General features: G+C 37.4%; 1 protein-coding gene across 1 annotated transcript in view; it reads left to right on the forward strand.

The window, feature by feature from the left end:
* Nucleotides 1-22,497, forward strand: part of KCNH8 (potassium voltage-gated channel subfamily H member 8) — a 534,349-nt gene that overhangs the window by 311,257 nt on the left and 200,595 nt on the right. The window contains 2 exon segments of the mRNA XM_073568115.1: nucleotides 7,308-7,548; nucleotides 21,631-21,788. Coding sequence (XP_073424216.1) covers nucleotides 7,308-7,548; nucleotides 21,631-21,788 — 399 coding nt within the window.

Consider the following 22,497-nt stretch of genomic DNA (forward strand, 5'->3'; position numbering starts at 1 on the left):
ATAATAATTAAATACCTATTAATAAGTGTTTTGAGTTTGAGATTTATTAAGGAATAATGTGGCAGTGACAGGAAATTATTGTGAACTCTTTTACTGTGTCACTGATACAATTTTTACAATGAAAGGCTTGCACATTACAAGCATTACAAGATGGATGTTAAAGGGCCCACTATTTTCCTAGCTTTCAAAAATGTTCTTCTAGATGTCAGTATTTCTTTCAATATGTTGCTGCCTAATGTCAGTTAAGACACAAATTGTTTTTTGGACTTAATGAAGGGAAGAAGTATGACTATGTAGATAATGTATTGAGTTGACATTTGCTTCAACAAGAAAATAGAAAACACAGTAAAATAACAATGAGCTGAGAGTGTCAGCACTAGCAGGAGCAATTCAATCCATTTGACAATTTCTTACCAACACATACAATCCTAAATATAATGCTCATAGGCTAAATGTTGATAATATGGCACTTGGGGGTCATAACCATGTTTGTGTCTTACAGTGTGGGAAAATAAGATTATCATTATTGGTTAACACATAAATGAACAGTGATTCGAAATGTCAGGTTTTTTTTAATGTCTTGTGCTAGTTTTCAGAATTGTCCCTGCCTATATATACATAACAGCATTTAATGTACAGTATTAGCAAACTCAGAATATTCTTAGGTAAACATATTTCAAACTAGGTCAAAATAGAAATGGTAATTTAAAAATATTATTTATGTACTTATCATTTAATATATGGTATTATTAATGCTATTATACACTATTATACAATGCTATTTAGTCAATGTAATCACGTAAGACCTAACAAGTCCCACAACTTCATACTTTTATATTTTATGAAAAACCCATTAAATTACAGGGACTGATAAACTAGACAGATTTGTTAATATTGACTTAATGATACTTACTGAAAAGAAGAGTATGAATAACGCCGGGCCAGATGAGCGTATGTTCTCTCATGCGAAAGAATCGGCTCGATTATGCTAATGACTCTTGGCTAAAACTTTCATTTGAGTTTGAGCTGAGTGACAGCTTAGTTTTATCCAATTCTCCTGCGTGTAAGAATCAGTGCACAGGTGCAGGGACGATAGAGAACTTAATTTCTCCAGCTTCTCCATTGTCAGAATCTGCAGATGTTGGACAGCACTCAGATGACATGACACTTCACATGCAGACTCAGACTTGAATGGGTAAGCGTGATTCAAATTACAGAGCCACTCGCAGCATGCTGTGATTTTTCCTACAGACCAATTTGGTCTGTAGAAAAACACACATATCTGCACTGCACCATAGTATAATATTGGTCAGCGTGCTATCCAACAGAGCATCCGATTGCACTTGTTCGAGCTGTACACTCCTGTGAGCCAGCCGTAAGAAATTATCTCCAGTACTGCTGCATATTAAACATAACCAAATTCAATCTTATGAGCCATTTGTATATCTTCAGGGATGGGGAATATTAACACATTGTGTTGTTCAGTGTTGTGTAGAAATCAAGTGCACCCAAAAGTGCATAGCAAAAAGAACAAATCTGCACTTACAATCCATTTGTCACCTTCTTCATTCATGACCGCGGGTTAACAAGACATCACAGGAGAGAGTGTTGATGCCCACGAGATTGGAAATAAGACAATTAGATCTAATTTTTAAATGAATACCAGTTATCTTGTATACTGTGTTGCTTAAGGAAAATGTCTAACTCTTTCTTACCCCTTAACGACTGCTGATAGGCATAAAAATGGCAGCTGATAAGGGGCCTTATTCCCTCATTGCTGTTTAAAAAAAAAATAAAAAGATCTGGGGTAAAAATAATTTCTCTTTCCTCTCTCCCCCACAAGAACTTACTAAAGGATTTGCCTTCCCCTGGCCCTCCTCATGAAGAAAAATGGCTGACGCATGTGCAGTGCACTCACCGTGATCTGCTGACAGACAGCCGTCACACGCAGGAATTTTTCTTATTGGTTCCTGATTTTTCATCACTGTTATAGACCCTATCACAGTGATCAAAAGCCCAATTGTTAGGAAATAGGACAGCACTTAGGCTGTGACTCTCTAAACATCCCTTTGATCATCCCCCGTGTCATCCCCTTAGTCAGATTATATTTTTTAATTGTTTTTATTTTATAATTTTACTTTCTTTCATTCATTCTTTATCTTTAGGGTTATGATTAGAATTAGACTTAGGCTTAGGGCTAGGATTAGGCTTATGCTTAGGGTTAGGCTTAGGGATAGGGTTTTTTCAAATATTACAAAAAAAAGATGACAATATGACAACATATTCAATACGACGACTTAATGTTATCAAGTTCTGTGTAGAACCTGTCGGTTCAAAATGCTCACTATCACCCTGAATAAAATATTCAAGTGTGGGAGTTTCCAAAATTAGATCACTTGTGGGGCTTTCTGCTGTTTAGGCACCTTAGGGGCCCTGCAAATGCAACATGGTGCCCACAATCTCTTTCAACTAAATTTGTGCTCTAAAATGCAAATATTGCTCCATCCTTTCTGAGACCTGTTGTTTGTCAAAACAGAAGTTTTTGACTACATGTAGAGTATCACTGTGCTCGTAAGAAAGTGGGTAACAAACTGTGGTGTCCACTTTTTGGTTCTTGCAAAAGTGAAAAAATGGGGATAAAGCCACATTTAATGCATCCATTTTGCATTAACTCCTTTGTAGCATCTGAAGGATTAAAAAAAATATCCTAACAGCAGATTTGAAGTATTTGAGGGATTCGGTTTTCAAAATGATATCACTTTTGGGGAGTTTACAATATATGGGACCCTGCTTCAAAATCTATTGTATCACTTTTGGGGAGTTTACAATATATGGGACCCTGCTTCAAAATCTATTGAAATCTCAATAGGTGCCTAAAGAAAAGGTTTTGTAAATTGGTTGAAAAAATGAAAAATAGCTGCTAAATTTTTAACCCCTCTAACATCCTAGCTAAAGAAAATGACATTTTAAAAATGATGCAGATGTAAAGTAAACATTTGGGAAATGTTATTTATTAATTATTTTGAACAGCATGACAAACTAATTTTAGGATATAAAGATTGAAAGATTGAAAATTGAAATTTTTTCAACATTTTCACCAAAATTGCAATATTTTCACAAATAAATGCAAGTCAAATTGAACAAATTGTACCATTATTTTGAAGTAGAATATTTGATGATAAAAAACAGTCTCAGAATCACTGGGATATGTTGGAGGACTGCAGAGTTTTACCACATAAAGTAATACTAGTGAGCTTTCTATAACTCGGCTTGGTCAATAAGGTCAAAATTAGCGCGGTCACTAAGGGGTTAAATCTACCCACATTTTCAGTCTTTACCAAACCCTATAGGAGCATGTTAAATAAATTTAACTTAAGCTTTACAATGACTGGATTAAATTTTGCTTACCTAGACTGCAAGTTGTTGCCATCTGTTTTCTGTTGGGTCTGCAAAAAGAATAGTTATTAAATTGCTTTACCATCATAACATAAATAAATCAGCATTCTTGGCAGCATATCTAGTATCTAGTAAATGGAGGATGTGACGCTAATAGTAATAAATAATAAAACTATATGAGAACAAACAATTATATGAACAATTGTACGCAACTAGTGGCAATCATAGCTCATAGATGAAAGTCAGCAAGTGGAGCGCCCTGGGTGCGTCCTTGGCCGTGGAGTACTCAGTACCGGGCCCGTCGACTTCAATGGGGGACGGTGTCATGGTGGCGGCGACCCGGTCCGTGGCCCTGGGGCATCCATTGAATAATAAATAGGATAGGGGGAAAAGTTGTTTGTGATTTTGTTAGATGTGGTAAAAATGAAGATAAAGTTTATAGATGATTAAATACGTGACGCCACCTGTGGTATTCTGGTCAGAGGTGACCAGCGCTGCGGTGTTGTTCCCCTGAGACTGTTGATGTGTCGCAGCTAAGGTGAAAATAGCTCTCCACAGGTAGAGCAATAGTCCCAGAGCAAAGATGTTAGAATAATAGTTAAGATGGCTGTGAAAGTTGGGGTGCAGAGAAATGAGAGGACACAGAGAGGTGCAGTTTCTTTACCTTTTACTGGCAATTGGTTGCAATCTGGAGTACTACATACAAGTGATGGCTTGAGTCCGGCTAACCTGGAGGCATTCAGAGGATCCACCTTGCCAGGTGGGGGTTTAGGACCTTCCTTCTGCGCTTTTTGTGTGGGTGTCTGCTGTTTGTAACTAAGCTGAGACCCTTTATTTGTGATGATTTCTCTAACCTGTACGGCTGTCAGCGTGAGCCTATTCCACGAGTACCGTCCTTTTCACCGTCAGCCCTGGGCTCCTTATCCGCTGCCGTGCCCTCAGGTGTTCAATGTCGTTTAGAAGTTTACAATCCCCTGTACTTCCAGATTCAGCGGCAGGACATACAGCTCCTGCCCACCCAGGACTCTGGTGTCCCTTTCTCTCTATTAGCACTTCGCAGATCATCTCCCCTCACCAGCTCCTCACAGATCAGCTCCCTCTCTTGAACTGACTGGATCTTTCAGAAAGATATTTTTACCTACCGTTTAACTGTCTTGTCATTTGCTCATAACTGCTCTCGTTTCCATGACAACTCCCTCAGCTGACTTCTAGCTGACTGACCAACCCCCTCTGCTGGCCAGAATGTATAAGGCAGCTCCCTTTTCTGACCTGCAGCAGCATTGTGATTTAATCTATGTTACCTGGCATGGGGCCCCCCTTCTGCCTCCAAGCATGACTTCACCTCTTACAAGGAGGCAATGTCACTGTGACAACCGGACTCTGGGGTGTCACACAAGCATTTATTGCCATGCTATATCATTGATCGGCATGCTACCAGGAAGACTATCTGCTTGTGTTAATGGTTTAACACAAGAAAATATCTTTTAACAGCCTTGTATTCAGTGCTGTAATTTAGTTAATCAAGAATTTAATCCACTGTAAATTCGCGCCTTCTTTACACTTAATATTAAAAGATGACTGTGGCAGTAGATATGATGAAAAGATTTTTTAAGATATTGAAGATATTTTTCATATAATACACATAGATGTCACGTTTAGCAGAGTGGCACTTTTGTAAAAGGTGAAAAAAGAATTCAGAATTTTAGATAACGAGTTGAATGAGAACTAAATGAGTTGAATGAGAACTGCGAACTACAATAATGAGGAATGAAGACTGCACTAATGTCAACTGATCTGATTTTCATTTCTACTGTTCCATATATGGCACAGTCAGAAATAGGCATAAAACTAATGAATTCTTCAATTCAGACTTGGCTAAACATTTCAAGCTGGTGGTAACGGTGTAGGAAAAATGTTTCCTGCAATGCATTGAAAGTTATATTGTGACTAGAGATCAGAGAATATATTTGAGTGTAATTTAAATAATTGAACATTACAAAAATCTACTCCGATTTGGCAAAATGGTAACCATCTGAAAAATATAGAAAAACTTCTTTGTGAATTAAATGTCAAAATATCAAAGTTTGTCATATTCAAATTTTATCAGATCCACTTATTTCTAATGATTGCTCCACCCAAGTATTGCTACTGACTGTACATGTTTCTTAGTGACCAGTCAATAGATCACATTCCAACACAGTATACCTGGCAAAACAGATTATCAGCCAAAAAAATCTCCTTGAATATTATGTTAATGGAATCTCTAAGGGTTATTTATTGCTATTAAGAATTAAAAGGTCCAAAAATGTTAACCATATATATTGTAAGCACTAAAACCTTGATTTGTCAAAGTCTTTACCCCAGAAAAAAAACTTTTGATGCTTTCAGTTTTGGGCATGTATGTAAAAATTGACAGAGCTTGGGAGGAGCTAGGTTGGAACAGCATTAAAATCTTCAAAACTCATAAAGCTTCTTTCTCCAGGAATGTTTCTTCAATTCATCACTGGAGTAACAATTCTGGTGGATCTCATGAAGAAGCACAACACAGGATGCAATTATTATCATGCAATAAGTCATTAAGTGACATTTTCCTCTTATTTAATTTGCCACATCTTATTGCTGCATCCTTTCACCACCTTGCCATTTTTCGTTTTTGTGTTTTCATTTTTTGCTCCCTTACTCCCCAGAGCCATAACTTTTGTATTTTTTATCAATGTAGCCATATGAGAGCTTGCCTTTGCAGGATGAGTTGTGTGACACCATTGATATTAATTTCATAATGTACTGGAAAAAAGGGAAAAAAATGTGAAATTGAAAAAAAAAGCAATTTCACAATTGTTTTTGGGATTTTTTTACTTACCATGTTCCCTAAATGCTAAAACTGACCTGGCTATTTGATTCCCCAAGTTGGTATGAGTATGCAGATAGCAAACATGTAGAGGTTCTTTTTTATATGAGTGTTGAAAAAAAATCCAAAATTTGCAAGAAAAAAAGTTGCTTTTGTTGCCATTTTCCAAAACCCGTAGCGTCTCCATTTTTCATGATATGGAGATGGATGGTGTTTATTTTTTGTGCCCCAAGCTGACATTTTTATTGATACCATTTTGGGGTAACTGCGATGTTTTGATTGCCCATTATTGCGTTTTATTGCAATGTTGCTGCTGCCAAAAAACCGCAATTTGGGCTTTTCAATTTTTTTTTTTTGGCTACACTGTTTACTGATCTGATTAATTTACTATATATTTTGATATATTGGAGAGGCATATGGCATCTGATCAGATCAGTTGTCATGTGCAGGGAAAGATGCAGTCTCAGCACCAGAGCCAAAGTTAAAGGCAGGGACACAACCTTGGACTTACCTATACATCCAAGGTCATGAAGGGGTTAGGACTGGTATATGAAACACCAATCTTAGTGAATCAGGGCCTAAGTACATATGTGTAAGTGACGTTCACTGCACATGCGTTTATTGGAGCCTTATGCAGTTTGCAAAAGTGAAAATGTAAAGCATATCTGCTATGTAAAATGCTCAGGTCCTCCAGCCCAAAAAACACACTGTTCATAGATCTGACAGTAAGTTCTGTGTAGTATTTCTGCTTTAAGAGCACAAGAAAAAATTACATTTTAGCTGCTGACCTTAAAGAAACATCCTGCAGGTGATAGGGGCATTTATCTTTTATATACTATTTTTGACCAATTTAGGATATGTCCATTGGGATCTATGATTATTTCCTATGTGTTATGAAGATTTAAATGTTTACACAGCAAGGAGAGATTACCCTGGGGCAGTGTATGTATGTATATATATATATATATATATATATATATATATATGATTTGACAGAATAATGTACATTTCACGGTTGTCAGATAGAAGTAACTTTATATTTTCCTCTTCTTTTGTTTTCCAGAATGTTTTTGTAGATAAACCAGCAATTCCTGAATATAAAGTTTCAGATGCAAAAAAAACAAAGTTCATCATTTTACATTTTAGCACTTTTAAAGCTGCCTGGGACTGGCTTATATTATTAGCAACGTTTTATGTTGCTGTTACTGTACCTTACAATGTATCCTTTGTGGACAATGATGACCTGTCATCAACAAGAAGCACAACAGTTAGCGATATATCAGTGGAAATTCTTTTTATTATAGGTAAGATCAGCTGCTTCTCATTGACCATGAGTGTTTGTTGTATTTTCTGCTCTAGTATATAATGTGTTATGTTCAATATTTCATTAATTATGTTACAGCAATACATGATTTTCTCTGTTTTATATTGTTTGTTATGGTCATGTTATGTATGTGTCATTAATCTCTTAATGTAAGTTTATAACAATGGTCCCTGCATGCACAGTACTGTATACGAATGATGATGCACAGTCACCGCCAAAAGCAATGCTCTTTTGCACTGCACAAAGATTGTTTCACCCAATGTACAAGCATATTTCCAAAGAATGTTCCTTTCATAATAATCTTTCATGGTAATTGCATCTTGAAGATAGTACAGTAAATGGTGTAAAATAGCAATAGAACCCCAACACCAATGCTCCTCTGTTCCCTTCCAGACTCTGTTTAACTCCCTGCAGCAGTCAGGTGTTGTCTACCCACTAGATCAATTGTCTCAGTGGTCACAGTCTATATACCATTAATGCAGAGTCACAAGCATAGATGGCATGTACCTGCTGCAGGGAAGTGAGAAGAAACTGGCGATGATAATTTGATGACGGGCACTAAAGCAATGGGTGTTTTGTAGGGTAAATGTTATTTTTATTCTGGTCTAATACTTTGTAGCTTTGGCTTAAGTTTGTAAAACTGTCATAAAGAGGTTGTCCACTTTTTAACATTGATGGCTTATCTATAGGATAAGTCATCAATGTTTGATCAATGGGACTGAGATATCCGGCACCCCTGCCAAAAAGTTGTTCACAGTATCGGTGGCTGCTGGATCTGCATAGTAATGGAGCTGCACAATTCTGTTAGGGGAATAATAGCTGCTGCTAGGTACTGCACATCTACCACCTATTAATTTGAACAGGGGACGGATGTGCAGTACCCATTTGTGGCAACTATAGAGTTAATGCCGCTGTGCTGTGCTGATCCATAACGGAGCAGCTCCAGCTTCTGCTGACACCAGGAGCATTGACGTGCATTTTTTTCTAAGACCTGATACATCTTATGGAGCTTGGGAGCTTAGACTCAACTCAAAGTAAATGTCAAGAAAGTTGCATTTTTTTTACGTTTTCACCTTTTGTGAGTTTAGTTTCGATATTTAAAGCTTTATAAACTAATCTCTAGCCAATGTATAAATATGGTAAGCTATTACACAGCAGCACCTAAACTGTTCATAATTAAAAAAAACTAAATGGTGTTTAAAGTGTTTACATTGAACCAATCAGTTTTTATAGTGAACCAGTCATGTGCAAAAATGCTGCTTGCCTGCAGATATAGTGTCAATCTGTGTGTAAAGAGCATTAAAATGATACCTGGCTACCTTACTGAAAACACGGCTACGGGAGGAAATTAACTTATATCTTTCCGCTCGGTTTTCAAAGACTTACGTCAAGGCTATATATACTGTGAACGGCAGCTATAACAACTCTCTGATACTTTGATTGACAGCTCACGCTGCAGCCCATTTATGCTGAGCAGGCTGTCAAGAAAGGTGCCAAGGATTTACTGTTGGTCACAGTTGTGGTGCCAGGGAGAACTCTCAGACAATGTATAGTGAGTGACTGTAAAGGTACTGTCACACTTAGCGATGTACCGGCGATCCTGACCAGCGATATGACACGGTCAGGATCGCTGGTACATCACTAAGTGGTCACTAGTGAGCTGCCACACAGGCAGATCTCACCAGCGACATCAGTGGGGATGGGGGTCGCTACTTACCTGTCACACTAGGCGATCCTGCGTCCTCCCGCCCGGCTCCACGCTCGTCGCTCGTCTCTCCACAGGAAGCGCCACAGGAAGCTGAGGACGAGAAGCAGTCCAGGACGTTCTCGCGCGATCAGCGATAACCAGCGGGGGAGCGGGTCGTAGGTAAGTATCAGACACAGCGATGTTGCTAGCAATATCGCTATAACGTCACAAGTTATAGCGATATTGCTAGCAATATCGCTTAGTGTGACAGTACCTTAATCACTCCATGCACATCACTTATGACTGAAAGAAGGCAGCTCACAGGAGGATATAAGTTAATTTTCTCCCAATAGCCATGCTTTCAATAAGGTAGTCAGGCAGCATTTAAACACTCTTTATTCACAGATTGACCCTATATCTGCAGGTAAAAAGCATTTTTGCACATAAAAGGTTGCTTTTAAGGGTAGACATTTACTTTAGGCACTGTCAATAGCATGGCATGCTATTTTTAGAGAAGTAACTGATAATTTATACCTGGAAATTAAAGGCTTCAGGCTGTCGTTTGCATGTCTATTGTAAAGTAATAACTACAGGGTGGGCCATCTATATGGATTTAGCTAAATAAAATTGGAATGGTTGGTGATATCAACTTCCTGTTTGTGGCACATTAGTATATGGGAGGGGGAAAACTTTTCAAGATGGGTGGTGACCATGTTGGCCAATTTAAAGTCGGTCATTTTGGATCCAACTTTATTTTTTCCAATGGGAAGAGGGTCATAAGAAACATCAAACTTATTGAGAATTTCACAAGAAAAACAATGGTGTGCTTGGTTTTAACGTAACTTTATTCTTTCCTGAGTTATTTGCAAGTTCATGACCACTTATAAAATGTGTTCAAAGTTCTGCCCATTGTGTTGGATTGTCAATGCTACCCTCTTCTCCCACTCTTGACACACTGATAGCAACACTGCAAAAGAAATGATAGCACAGGCTGCCAGTATATCCATTGTTTCAGATGCTTCACAGCATAAACAATTGCCTTCAGATGACTCCAAAGATAAAAGTCTAAGGGGGCCACATCAGGAGACCTTGGTAGCCATTCAACTGGCTCACGACGACCAATCTACTTTATCACCAAGCATTCCCATTTTATTTAGGTGTATCCATATAGGTGAATGCATATAGAAGGCCCACCCTGTACTAATGGACAACAGTAGCTGAAAATCACATGAAATTATGTTTATTACTACAATGTAATTTATTTACATGGCTTACCACGTTCTTTTTTAATTAAATCAGAAATCAGATTAGCTACATCAAGTTCATAATGTGTCAGTCATTGGCTAATGAGTAAATGAGTGAGTATAGAAGTTCCATTTAAATATGGATTAGTGTATTTGAGAGTGAAGATAAGCTTGTTACAGATAAAGCAGTCACCTCTGCTGAACAGTAATGCAAGCAAATCATACCAGAAATAAATCTTATCTCTTATTTTATCAATAGGAAATCTGTTTAAACAAATAAAATTGGATTATTACCAATTTCTGTAAAATGTATAATACAGAATACAACTAAACTAAACCTAATTTTTCATATGGTAGACTCTACATTTAAAGACCTTCCATACATTTTAACTTCCATATAATTTTTGTAGAGGCAATCTACTAACTATAATTAATCATATATGCATACTAGATAACTGCACAATGGCATTAATGTATCACACAAACTATTTTTCAAGACAGAGTCGGTACTATGATCTGTTAGGGTTATTTCACATGATAGTAGAAAAAAGTCCCATAGAAAGTCCAGAAAAAAATGGCATATATTAATTCTTAAAATTTCAAGAGATTTACTCATCTCTATTATATTTCTATTATGCAAACAAACATCACAGTCAACAAACCTCTAGCCAGTCCAGGTATTTGATTTTTTTTAATCTCATGATTGGTCTGTCTCTAGATTAGTTATGTCAGGTGTGCTTGAGTGAGGGGTTCTATTCAGGGTGTTAAATAATTCTGAGGCTGCAGTAGTCAATAAAAGCGGCATGTTGTGTTTAATAAGTGGAGAAACCACTTATTATATTAGCTGTGTCAAGAAATATAAATTGTTCTTGTTTGATTGATTTATTTCAAACAGCAGAAAGTTTTTAAAGTATGCTAATAAACCTAATTTGCAATGGGTTTGAATAATTTTGATTGCAAATTTAAATAGTTTTATGTCGCTTTTGAAAACCTGTAAAATACAGATTGTGTTTAACCTGTTTCAAAGCTCTAAACTAAAGCCACATAGAAATAAGATTATTATTAAAATATAAGATGTGGCATAGCCTTCTCCAAGAAAGTAAGGAAGTTAGATGTAATAGCTCAATTTTAACAACTACATAGAAGCTATTTTTTTTTTTGCGGACACACATATTGCTTTACAGGGTGAGACATAGTATCAAGGTCACAGATCCTTTTTTGCTTTAATCTAAAATTCTATCTGACTTTATAAATGCAAGTGGAAGAGAATGTTCTACACTACTTCCAAGATTCATCAAACAAAGCTAAAATGTAATATGTTCCTCTCGATTTATAAAATTGAACTCTCAGCTGAACATGAAAATATTTCCTGTATGTTTTTATTTATTTCAGTAGCTTCAAAACATAAGGAACCAGTAATTAATTGGTGAGGAACATATTTTATTGAGCAAATAGTTATTCCACCCATATGTAGCCTAAACTACAAGATCACTTTCATAAATCCTATAATAATTCTGAAAAAGTTTACATAATCACGTAACTTTTGTAAGACTCCTAAATGATGATAATTTCAAATAAAGAGTCCACATGGCACCTCGGTTGAAGCACATTCTTTTAACTGTAAGAGACAACAGCAATATGCTGAAGTTTTTTTTTCTCTAGCAGCAATTCAACTTTTCGGCAGACTTGGCTCATGAGGAACAGGTGGGTCTGATTCATCAAGGAGTTTTTACCAGAACTCTGACTTAAAAGTGCTTGAAACTTCTCAAAATGGAGTAACCATAAATTGCATGGCCACATGTGCCAACAAATTCATCATAATTTACACCCCAATGTGAAGTAAATTTTGATAAAAATGTACACCAGGCCTTGGCTGCCATTAATTTCAAATATGACACACCATAAGTGAAAGATTCGCTTAATTCATTAATGAGGCAGACACCTCTTAGTGAAATTGGCGCATCTAACATTAGCACTAGCTTTGTTAATGTTGTCAAAAAAATTGCCAGTATTGATCGGTCCCTTGATCTCTTGGCAGATGATCCTTTATTGATCTATTCTTATTGACCCTCTGTTATAGCCTTAATGCTCAGAAGCCTCAGATTCTTCAGGATCTAAGCAGCTAGCTAAGAAGAGCAATTTATTCTCTTTCATTTGCCTCACAGTTACAGTAGAATGCTGCAGCATGATATAGAGTATATATATATATATATATATGTATACACAGTGCTGTGCAAATTAATTGGGACAAGGCATTTTTTTAAGTAAAATTGTAAGTTGGTTACCAGTCATTGATTCAAACCAGACTTAACTGCTTTGAACAGGTGTGAGTGCCTGTTCAAAGCAGTTAAAACTGGCTTGAATCACTGACTGGTAACCAACTTACGATTTTACTTAAAAAAATGCTTTGTCCCAATTAATTTGCACAGCACTGTATATATATGTACATATGTACATTCATAAACTAAGTTATGTGTAATAATGAGAAATGACACAGGGGAAAGGTATTGAATACATGAAGAAAGATGCAAGAAGCCATGGAAAGTCATGACACCAGCTGAAATCTATCAGATAGAAATTCTGCCACTGTGTGAAAAATAATATCAGCTGGCTTATTGGATGGCCTATAGAAATATGTCTCATTGCCAAGGTGCAAAACAAGAAACATCTCATGGGTAAAACCAATGAGCTATCTCAAGACCTGTGCTACCATATTGTTGCAAAACATACTGATATAATTGGTTTCAGAATTATTTCTTAACTACTGAAAGTCCTTATGAGCACTGTTGGGGCCATAATCCAGAACTGTAAAGAACATTATTTCACCATAAACTGGCCAAGGCCAGGTGCTCACTGCAAGATTTCAGACAGAGGAGTGAAAATAATTGTCAGAAGAGTTGTCCAAGAGCCAAACACCACCTGTGGAGAGCTAAAGAAAGACCTGGAATCAGCAGGTACAATTGTAAAAAAAATTGAAAACTATAAGTAATGCACTCAAACTCCATGGCATGTATGCACACTCACCATGCAAAACTTCATTGGTGGACAAAAAACATGTTCACTGCTTTCAAAATTTAGACAATATTTAGACAAGCTTGTTAAATACAGATGAGACCAAAATTAAACTCTTTGGATGCTATAATACACATCATGTTTGAAGGTCAAAAGGCACTGCATATCACCCCAAAAACACCATACCAACAGTAAACATTGGGTGGAGAACATTGTGGTGTGGGTTTTTCTTAGAATAAGGAAACAGCAAATGTGATTGATGGAAGGATGAATGGAAAAATGTACTTAGACAGTCTTGATAAAAATCTGCTGTTATATCAGGATGATGAAAATGAAATGAGAGTGGACATTTAAGCAAGATAATTATCTCCATCACACAAGCAATGAAACTGACAATTGGTTTCAGAGAAGGAAAATAAAGCTTCTAGAATGGCCCAGCCAATCACCTGACGTGAATCCAATAGAAAATTTATGGAAGGAATAAGAGCTCCGAGTTCATAGAAGGAGCCCACAGAACCTTTAGAATTTAAAGAGTGTTTGTATGGAAGAATATTACAAAATCACATCTGAGTAATGCATGTGATTAGTTTCTCTAGACAGGAGGCATCTTGAACCCTTCGTCACCAATAAAGGCTTTTGTACGAAGTATTAATTAAATTTCAATAGACATGTTGAATACTTTTTCCCTGTCATTTCTTGTTATTACACCTAACGTATTTTATGGACATCTATGGTATGATTTCATTGCCAATGGGGATTGGATGGGTTGTTATTGACATCCGTAAAGAATTTCATGTCAAAAGCACATTTAGAAATATATTTAATTAGAAAATTGGAGACGTTCTCACTTACTATATATATATATACATATATATATTTATTTCAGTTTTTCAATACAAAAAGTGAAACTCATATATTATACAGTACAGAGTCATTACAAACAGTGTGATCTACTTCAAGGGCTTATTTCTGTTAATGTTGATGATTATGGCTTACAACCAATGAAAATCCAAAAGTCATTAACTCAGTAAATTAGAATAATTAACAAAAAACACCTACAAAGGCTTCCTAAGCATTTAGTAAAGTCCCTTATTCTGTTTTAGTAGGCTCAACAATCATGGGGAAGACTGCTGTCTTGACAGATGTCCAGAAGGCAGTTATTGACACCCTTCACAAGAGGGTAAGCCACAAAAGGTCATTGCTAAAGAAGCTGGCTGTTTACAGAGTGCTATATCCAAGCATATTAATGGAAAGTTGAGTGAACGGAAAAAGTGTGGTAGAAAAAGGTGCACAAGCAACTGAGATAACCGCAGCCTTGAAATGATTATAAAGAAAAGGCCATTCAAAAATTTGGGGGAGATTCACAAGGAGTAGACTGCTCCTAGAGTCACTACTTCAAGAGCCACCACACACAGACACATTAAGGACATGTGCTACAAGTATCACTTTCCTTGTGTCAAGCCACTCATGACCAATAGAAAGCACCAGAAGCATCTTACCTGGGCCAAGGAGAAAAATAAATGGACTCTTGAGCAGTGGTCCAAGATGTTGTTTTCAGAAGAAAGTAAATAATGCCTTTCATTTGGAAATCCAGGTTCCGGAGTCTGGAGGAAGAGTGGAGAGGCACACAATCCAAACTGCTTGAAGTCTAGTGTGAAGTTTCCACAATCAGTAATGGTTTGGGGAGCCATGTTATCTGCTGGTGTAGGTAGGTCCACTGTGTTTTATCAAGACCAAAGGCAGCACAGCCATCTACCAGGAAATTTAGAACACTTCATGCTTCTCTCTGCCGAAAAGATTTTTGGAGATGGAAATTTGATTCTCCAGCAGGACTTGGCACGTGTCCACGCTGCCAAAAGTACCAATACCTGGTTTACAAACAACAGTATCACTATACTTGATTTGCCAGCAAACTAGTCTGACCTCAACCCAATAGAGAATCTATGGGGTCTTGTCAAGAGGAAGATGAAAGACATCAGATCCAACAAAGCAACCTGGGCCTCTATAACATCTTAGCAGTGCCACAGGCTGATGGCCTCCATGCCGCGCAGCATAGCTGCAGTAATTAAACCAAAGGAGCCCTGATCAAGCATTGAGTGCATTTACTGAACATACATTTCAGCAGGCCAACATTTCAGATTTTAAAATCATTTTTCAAGCTGGTGATATGAAGTATGCTAATTTACTGAGATAATGACTTTTGAGTTTTCTTTTTCTGTAAGCCATAATCATCAACATTAACAGAAATTAACACTTGAATTAGATCACTCTGTTTGTAACGATTCTATGTAATATAGGAGTTTCATTTGTATTGAAGAACTTAAATAAATTAACTTTTTGATGATATTGTAATTTTGTGAGAAGCACCTGTATATATAGCTCTGTCAAAAATTGAGAGACCACTTCCAAATGTTCAGTTTGTCTGATTTTTCTCTTTATAGGTATATTTTTGAGTCAAATGTAAATTGTTCTTTTAGTCTACAAACTTCTGACAACATGTCTCCGAATTTCCAAGCAATAAATTTAGTATTTTTAGAAACAACATTACTAATGTTTTAACTCAGGAAGAGTTCAGAAATCAATATTTTGTGGTATAACCATGATTTTTAAAAACAGCTTTCGTGTGTCTTGGCATGTTTGCCTCCAGTCTTTCACACTGCTCCTGGTGCAAAAATGTAAGCAGTTATTCTTTGTTTGATGGCTTGTGACTATCCATCATCATCTTTATTACATTCCAGAGGTTTTCAATGGGGATCAGGTCTGAAAAATGAGCTGCCCATGACAGAGTTTTGATGTGGTGGTCTCTTAATTTTTGCCAGAGCTGTATATACAGAGAGTGAAATACATACAAATATGGCATATATAATATATATACATATATTACATACATTTTGCAGATGAAATAATTATTGAGCACCATCAATTTTCTAAGTAAATATAGTTTTAAAGGTGCTGCTAACATGAAATTCTCAACAGGTGTTGGTAACCACCTATCCAATCTACACCGGAATAAGAAAGTATTTATATTTATGCCCTTTTTTCACGTCTCTGTCCAGTCATCTCGCACTCTTAGGGCATGTGCACACGTTAAGCATTTTTCTGCAGAAATTTTTGCATCTCTTGGTAGGAAAGACGCTGCTGAAAATATGGATGTTTTGCCACACTTTTGCTGCCTTTTTTACATGCATTTTTATTGCAGATTTTTCCCAAAGCATGGATGAAATCTGCCGTAAAAATGCTGAAAGAATTGAAATGTTGCAGATTCTGGAAAAATAAGCAATGTGTGTATGAGACTTCATAACTCTAGTTTACTTTGCTGGTAGTAGGAAATCTTTCAAGTTTTGTGACAAAACCATGCAGAGAAAATGTGATAAAATGCAACCTGTGCAAAACATAGGTGCTTTCAGTTCTTCACAGTGGCTTTTGGCACCAATGGCACTGACTAGGCTATATGATGTCATCACGTGAATCGGCCTGTGATGACATGATGTAATTAGACAAGGTCAGCACCAGAGGTATCAAGCACAACTATTAAGTGGACCAGAGCCACAGCAAAATCTACTGTTATAGACAGTTGTGAAAGCAAAAGGAGTTCAAAAGAACCTATGAGGTTCCCCAAAGCTTCCAATCTGCCACCATATATTTCCCAGACTAGTCTACGATATCATGAGGGGCAATATTAAAGTATTTTTTGCCACTCAAATCAGAATTTTGGAATAACAAACACTTATTTTAATAGGGCATTGGCATGTGCCGATGGCAGTTTTGGGGCGTTGATGACCTGACAAGTTGCATTTAAATTAAAAACAAAAAGCACACTTGCCTACTGTTGCTCCCATTTCATGCATGTTGTGATATCCTGGCCTTTAATGATAACAGAACTATAACAGCAGCAGTCATTCAATGTGATGGTCAATTGCTGAAAAGTGTTTGCTGGTGAATTGTCTGCTCCTGCCAGTTGTTAATACTGAATACAGGGATAAGTAGGGGTGGTAATTTTGATAAATAAAATCTTAATTCTGTATATGTTGACTCAAAAGGTGCGAGTGTTTTGTTACATTAATCTATAAGGTAAATCAAGTAACTATTAGTTTGGCTTTACTATATGTTTAACTATAAGATGTTTAACTATAAGATGTTTAAGTAATCTTGTTGCATTATGAATCTATTTGTAATTGAATCATGCATGGTAATGAACAAGAGGTTTATTATATTTATGTTTTATTAAATTTTCATTATATAATTGTCAATTATAAATACCAGTGGAAGCTGAGTATTCTATCAGTGAAGTAAACTACTCGCCTTAGACTCGCTAAATCTGCAAGAATGTCACAGTCACATAATTCTGAATATTCTAATTTTCCTCCACATCATATTATGAATTAACAAAAAAATAAATGAACCAAGTTTGTCTTTCAGCAACGAGCCATTTTATTGTTCTTTCTTGTGATTATTGAATAATCTGATAATAGTGCAATTGTGGAATACTTATTGACTCAGCTGTTAGCCATTTATGCTACTAGACAGGAGTGAAATATGTGCACAATATAATGTTTCAGGTGGTTCGATTTATCTTGACGTTTTATAACAAAGCCTACCTAAAAACAATGAAGAGATAGCCTGCAGTAAGTAAATAAGCATTTGTAATACATGTTAATAACAGGATCGTTAGTTGATACCATTTTGATCAAAAGAACGTGAAAGTCATCCTATGCGACATGTACCCAATCAAGATGGTGCCTAACTCTAGTGACCTACCTTACTATGTGCCAGTAGGCCTCAATGTAAACAGGGACAAACAGGACTTGAGCCTTACTGTGTTTTGCACCTACTTGTGGAACGCTAAATAGACAAGGTCCACAGCCCAGAGGAAGTGGCCCCTCCTCCAAATGTACCACGTATGAGAATTTAAAACAAAACCAAAATCAAGGGCCAGCACACCTAATAAAATAAATGCAGTGTGTAGGTGCACATTCATATTGTAATAATAATAACAATACATTTTATTTCTATAGCGCCGACATATTCTGCAGCACTTTACATTTCAGAGGAGATTTGTACAGACAATAGACATTACAGCATAACAATAATGACATAGATTATAACAAATACCAAGAGAAATGAGGGCCCTGCTCGCAAGCTTACAGTCTATGAGGAAAGAGGTATACACTAAAGGTGGGTGGTAGCAGTTGGCCTGATTGTATGGACCAGCCATAATGTTAAGTGTGCAACAGTACAGACACAGTGGGCTCATGGATGCATAAAGCATGTGGGAACATGATGCGGGGACCTGGTTATGGTAAAACTTTTGGCTGTCCCACACAGGGATATATTAGGTTAATGTGTTGAGGCGATAGGCCAGTCTGAATAAATGCATTTTCAGGGAACGCTTACAATTGTGGGGATTGGGGACTAATCGTATTGACCTGGGAAGTGCATTCCAAAGAATTGGCGCAGCACATGTAAAGTCTTGGAGACGGGAGTGGGAGGTTCTGATTATTGAGGATGCTAACCTCAGGTCATCAGCAGAACGGAGGGCGCGGGTAGGGTAGTATACTGAAACAAGGGAGGAGATGTAGGGTGGTGCTGAGCCATGGAGGTCTTTGTGGGTGAGGGTAATAAGTTTCTACTGAATTTTGGAGTGGATGGATAGCCAGTGTAATGACTGGCACAAGGTAGAGGCATCCGTGTAACGATTGGTGAGGAATATGATCCTGGCTGCAGAATTCAAGACAGATTGGAGAGGGGAGAGTTTGGTAAGAGGGAGATCGATTAGAAGAGAGTTACAATAGTCGAGACGAGAATGAATAAGAGAAACAGTAAGAGTTTTTGCAGAGCCAAAAGTAAGAAAAGGTCAAATTCTAGAAATGTTTTTGAGGTGCAGATGACAAGAGCGAGCCAGTGATCGAATGTGGGGGGGCAAAGGAAAGCTCAGAGTCAAGTATGATCCCAAGACAGCGGGCATGTTGCTGGAGAGTAATAGTGGAACCACACACAGAAATTGCAATGTCGGGTATAGGTACATTAGTAGAGGGAGGAAATACAAGGAGTTAAGTCTTTGACAGGTTCAGTTTCAGATATAGTGAGGACATGATGTTAGACACAGCGTTTAGACAATTGCCGGTGTTTTCTAGAAAGGCTGGCATGATGTCAGGATAAGAAGCATAGAATTGGGTGTCATCAGCATAGAGATGGTACAGGAAACCAAATCTACTGATTGACAAAGAACACAGAAAATATAAAACATAGGGTGTAAAAAATTCTTATCGCACTGTTAATCTGTCCTGATACTGCAGAACATTTCTGGTGCTTTGCACTGCTGCCTCTGGCACCACAAGCATGTGACATCCTCCTAATCTCATTTGGCACGTTGTCTGTCTTCATTACTTAAAGGGGGCGTTCAATATCGCTAAAGAGTCACCGATTTTGTGACGCAGCAGCGATATTGCTAGTGATATCGCTACATGTGATACTTACCTCCCACCGGCTCCCCAGCTGGCTATCGCTGATCGCGTGAGAACGTCCTGGGCCATTTCTCGTCGGCGGCATCCTGCTGGGCTTCCTGCTGGCGCCGACGAGCAACGCGTGGACGTGCACGGGGGATGTCATCATCGCCACGTCTGACAGGTAAGTAACGACCGCTGCTGCGCCGCTGCATCGCAGGTGAGATCTGCCTGTTTAGCAGCTCACTAGCGACCATTTAACGATGCACCAGCGATCCTTACCAGGTCGTATCGTGGTCGGGATCGCTGGTGCATCGCTACATGTAACGGGGCCCTAAGTCTGTTGTGATATCATGACATCATGAGACACATCATAACGATATCATTCTACATATGTAGTGGATGTCACATACACGGTGCCGGAGGGACCTGCACAGTGGAGTGCACTGATGGTTTCAGCAGAGGGACAGATGAGTAAAGAGTATTTTTTGTAAAAAAAAAACATTTTTATGTCCTTCTTTAAGTCAAGATTATTTTTCTGAATTCACACAAAGTGAATTACAGAAAATTAGGATTCAGGAAAATACAAATTTTCTATTAAATGAGCGGCAAATTCAATTCACCTAGAAATTAGTTTATTAAAGTTCTCATGTGATCTTTTCAATATGGAGCCCATATACTTTTAAGAAGCTCAATGGTATATTAGAACTAATTCAGGTAAAAGTTTTTTTTTAAACTTAGTTTTCTTATCATGTCAAAAGCATATATAGACACAGATTTTAGTGAGTAAAATTTAATACGGTATGGACTACTGCTCCATAGTACAGATTTACAGAGAGGCCATGTATTACTAATGTAACATTTGAAAATATCATGCACACATCAAGATACAGTAAGATATATTGATATAGATAACTGGATTTCGACATTTAACTCAACATGTTCAATGACTTGTAATATGTTATAGTATGTGCACAAATGTTTTCTTAGGAGTCTTTTGTAGGTGATCTGTTCCAAAAGATGCCAGTAAAATCACTCAAAAATTGCTTAAAAGACGCTTCATAGCAATTTATATTGTAAAAATTTCGTCCTGGTCAAATATTCATTCTTTTGAGCATGTTCTTCAGCTTCAGATTTTGAAAAAACACATGGTGGGAGAAAAGAAACTGAATGACACTTCTTTGAAGTGCATGCTGTTGAAAAATGCTTCAAACTAAGTACTCTACAATAAAAAGGTGGAAAAACACTTTCCAAAACTCTTCAAGACCACTTCAGGAAATGTTTCATGAAATGAAAAAGTCCAAAAAGTATCCAAAGGGGAAGTGTTTCCTGGACCTTGTTTCCACTAGAAAACACAAAATATTTAGATCAGCACAAAAAGCCCTTTTTGTATACATACCCTTAATTGTCCAGTACTTTTTCTGCATTTAGACGTATAACATAGTTAATGCAATGTGTGTCAGATAAAGAATGCTACATGTATGTGCTTCCATACAGAGTGTGTGGCTAACATTAGTCAATATGTTTGAATTTTAATTTTTCTTTTCATATTAAAAAAAGAATTACTTGTTTATTTAAATGTTTGTTTATACAATTTGCTACTTTTACTTATATCCTCTTTATCATAATACATGTGATACCTGTCTTTTTTCTCTCTTCTTTTCTTTGCCAAGCAGATATTATTTTAAATTTCCGAACAACCTATGTGAGCAAGTCGGGCCAAGTTATATTTAAAGCAAGATCTATTTGTATCCACTATGTTACAACTTGGTTCGTCATTGATTTAATTGCTGCTCTTCCCTTTGATCTCCTTTATGCTTTTAATGTCACTGTGGTAAGTAGTTTACATTATCTTTTTGCTTGAACTTAATACCAAATTAGAAGAATGATCCTTAATTATTTTTTGTGAGGTATACAAATTTAAATATATTATTATTATTATTATTTATTGTTATAGCGCCATTTATTCCATGGCGCTTTACATGTGAGGAGGGGTATACATAAAAACAAGTACAATAATCTTAAACAATACAAGTCATAACTGGTACAGGAGGAGAGAGGACCCTGCCCGCGAGGGCTCACAATCTTCAAGGGATGGGTGATAATACAGTAGGCGAGGGTAGAGCTGGTCGTGCAGCGGTTTGGTCGATCGGTGGTTACTGCAGGTTATAGGCTTGTCGGAAGAGGTGGGTCTTCAGGCTCTTTTTGAAGGTTTCGATGGTAGGTGAGAGTCTGATATGTTGTGGTAGAGAGTTCCAGAGTAGGGGTGATGCGCGAGAGAAATCTTGTATGCGATTGTGGGAAGAGGAGATAAGAGGGGAGTAGAGAAGGAGATCTTGTGAGGATCAGAGGTTGCGTGCAGGAAAGTACCAGGAGACGAGGTCACAGATGTATGGAGGAGACAAGTTGTGGATGGCTTTGTATGTCATGGTTAGGGTTTTGTAATGGAGTCTCTGGGCAATTGGGAGCCAGTGAAGGGATTGACAGAGGGGAGAAGCTGGGGAATAGTGGGGGGACAGGTGGATTAGTCGGGCAGCAGAGTT

Source organism: Dendrobates tinctorius, unplaced genomic scaffold (assembly GCF_039654945.1).
Source record: "Dendrobates tinctorius isolate UK_male_01 unplaced genomic scaffold, ASM3965494v1 ptg000005l, whole genome shotgun sequence".
Lineage (NCBI taxonomy): Eukaryota > Metazoa > Chordata > Amphibia > Anura > Dendrobatidae > Dendrobates > Dendrobates tinctorius.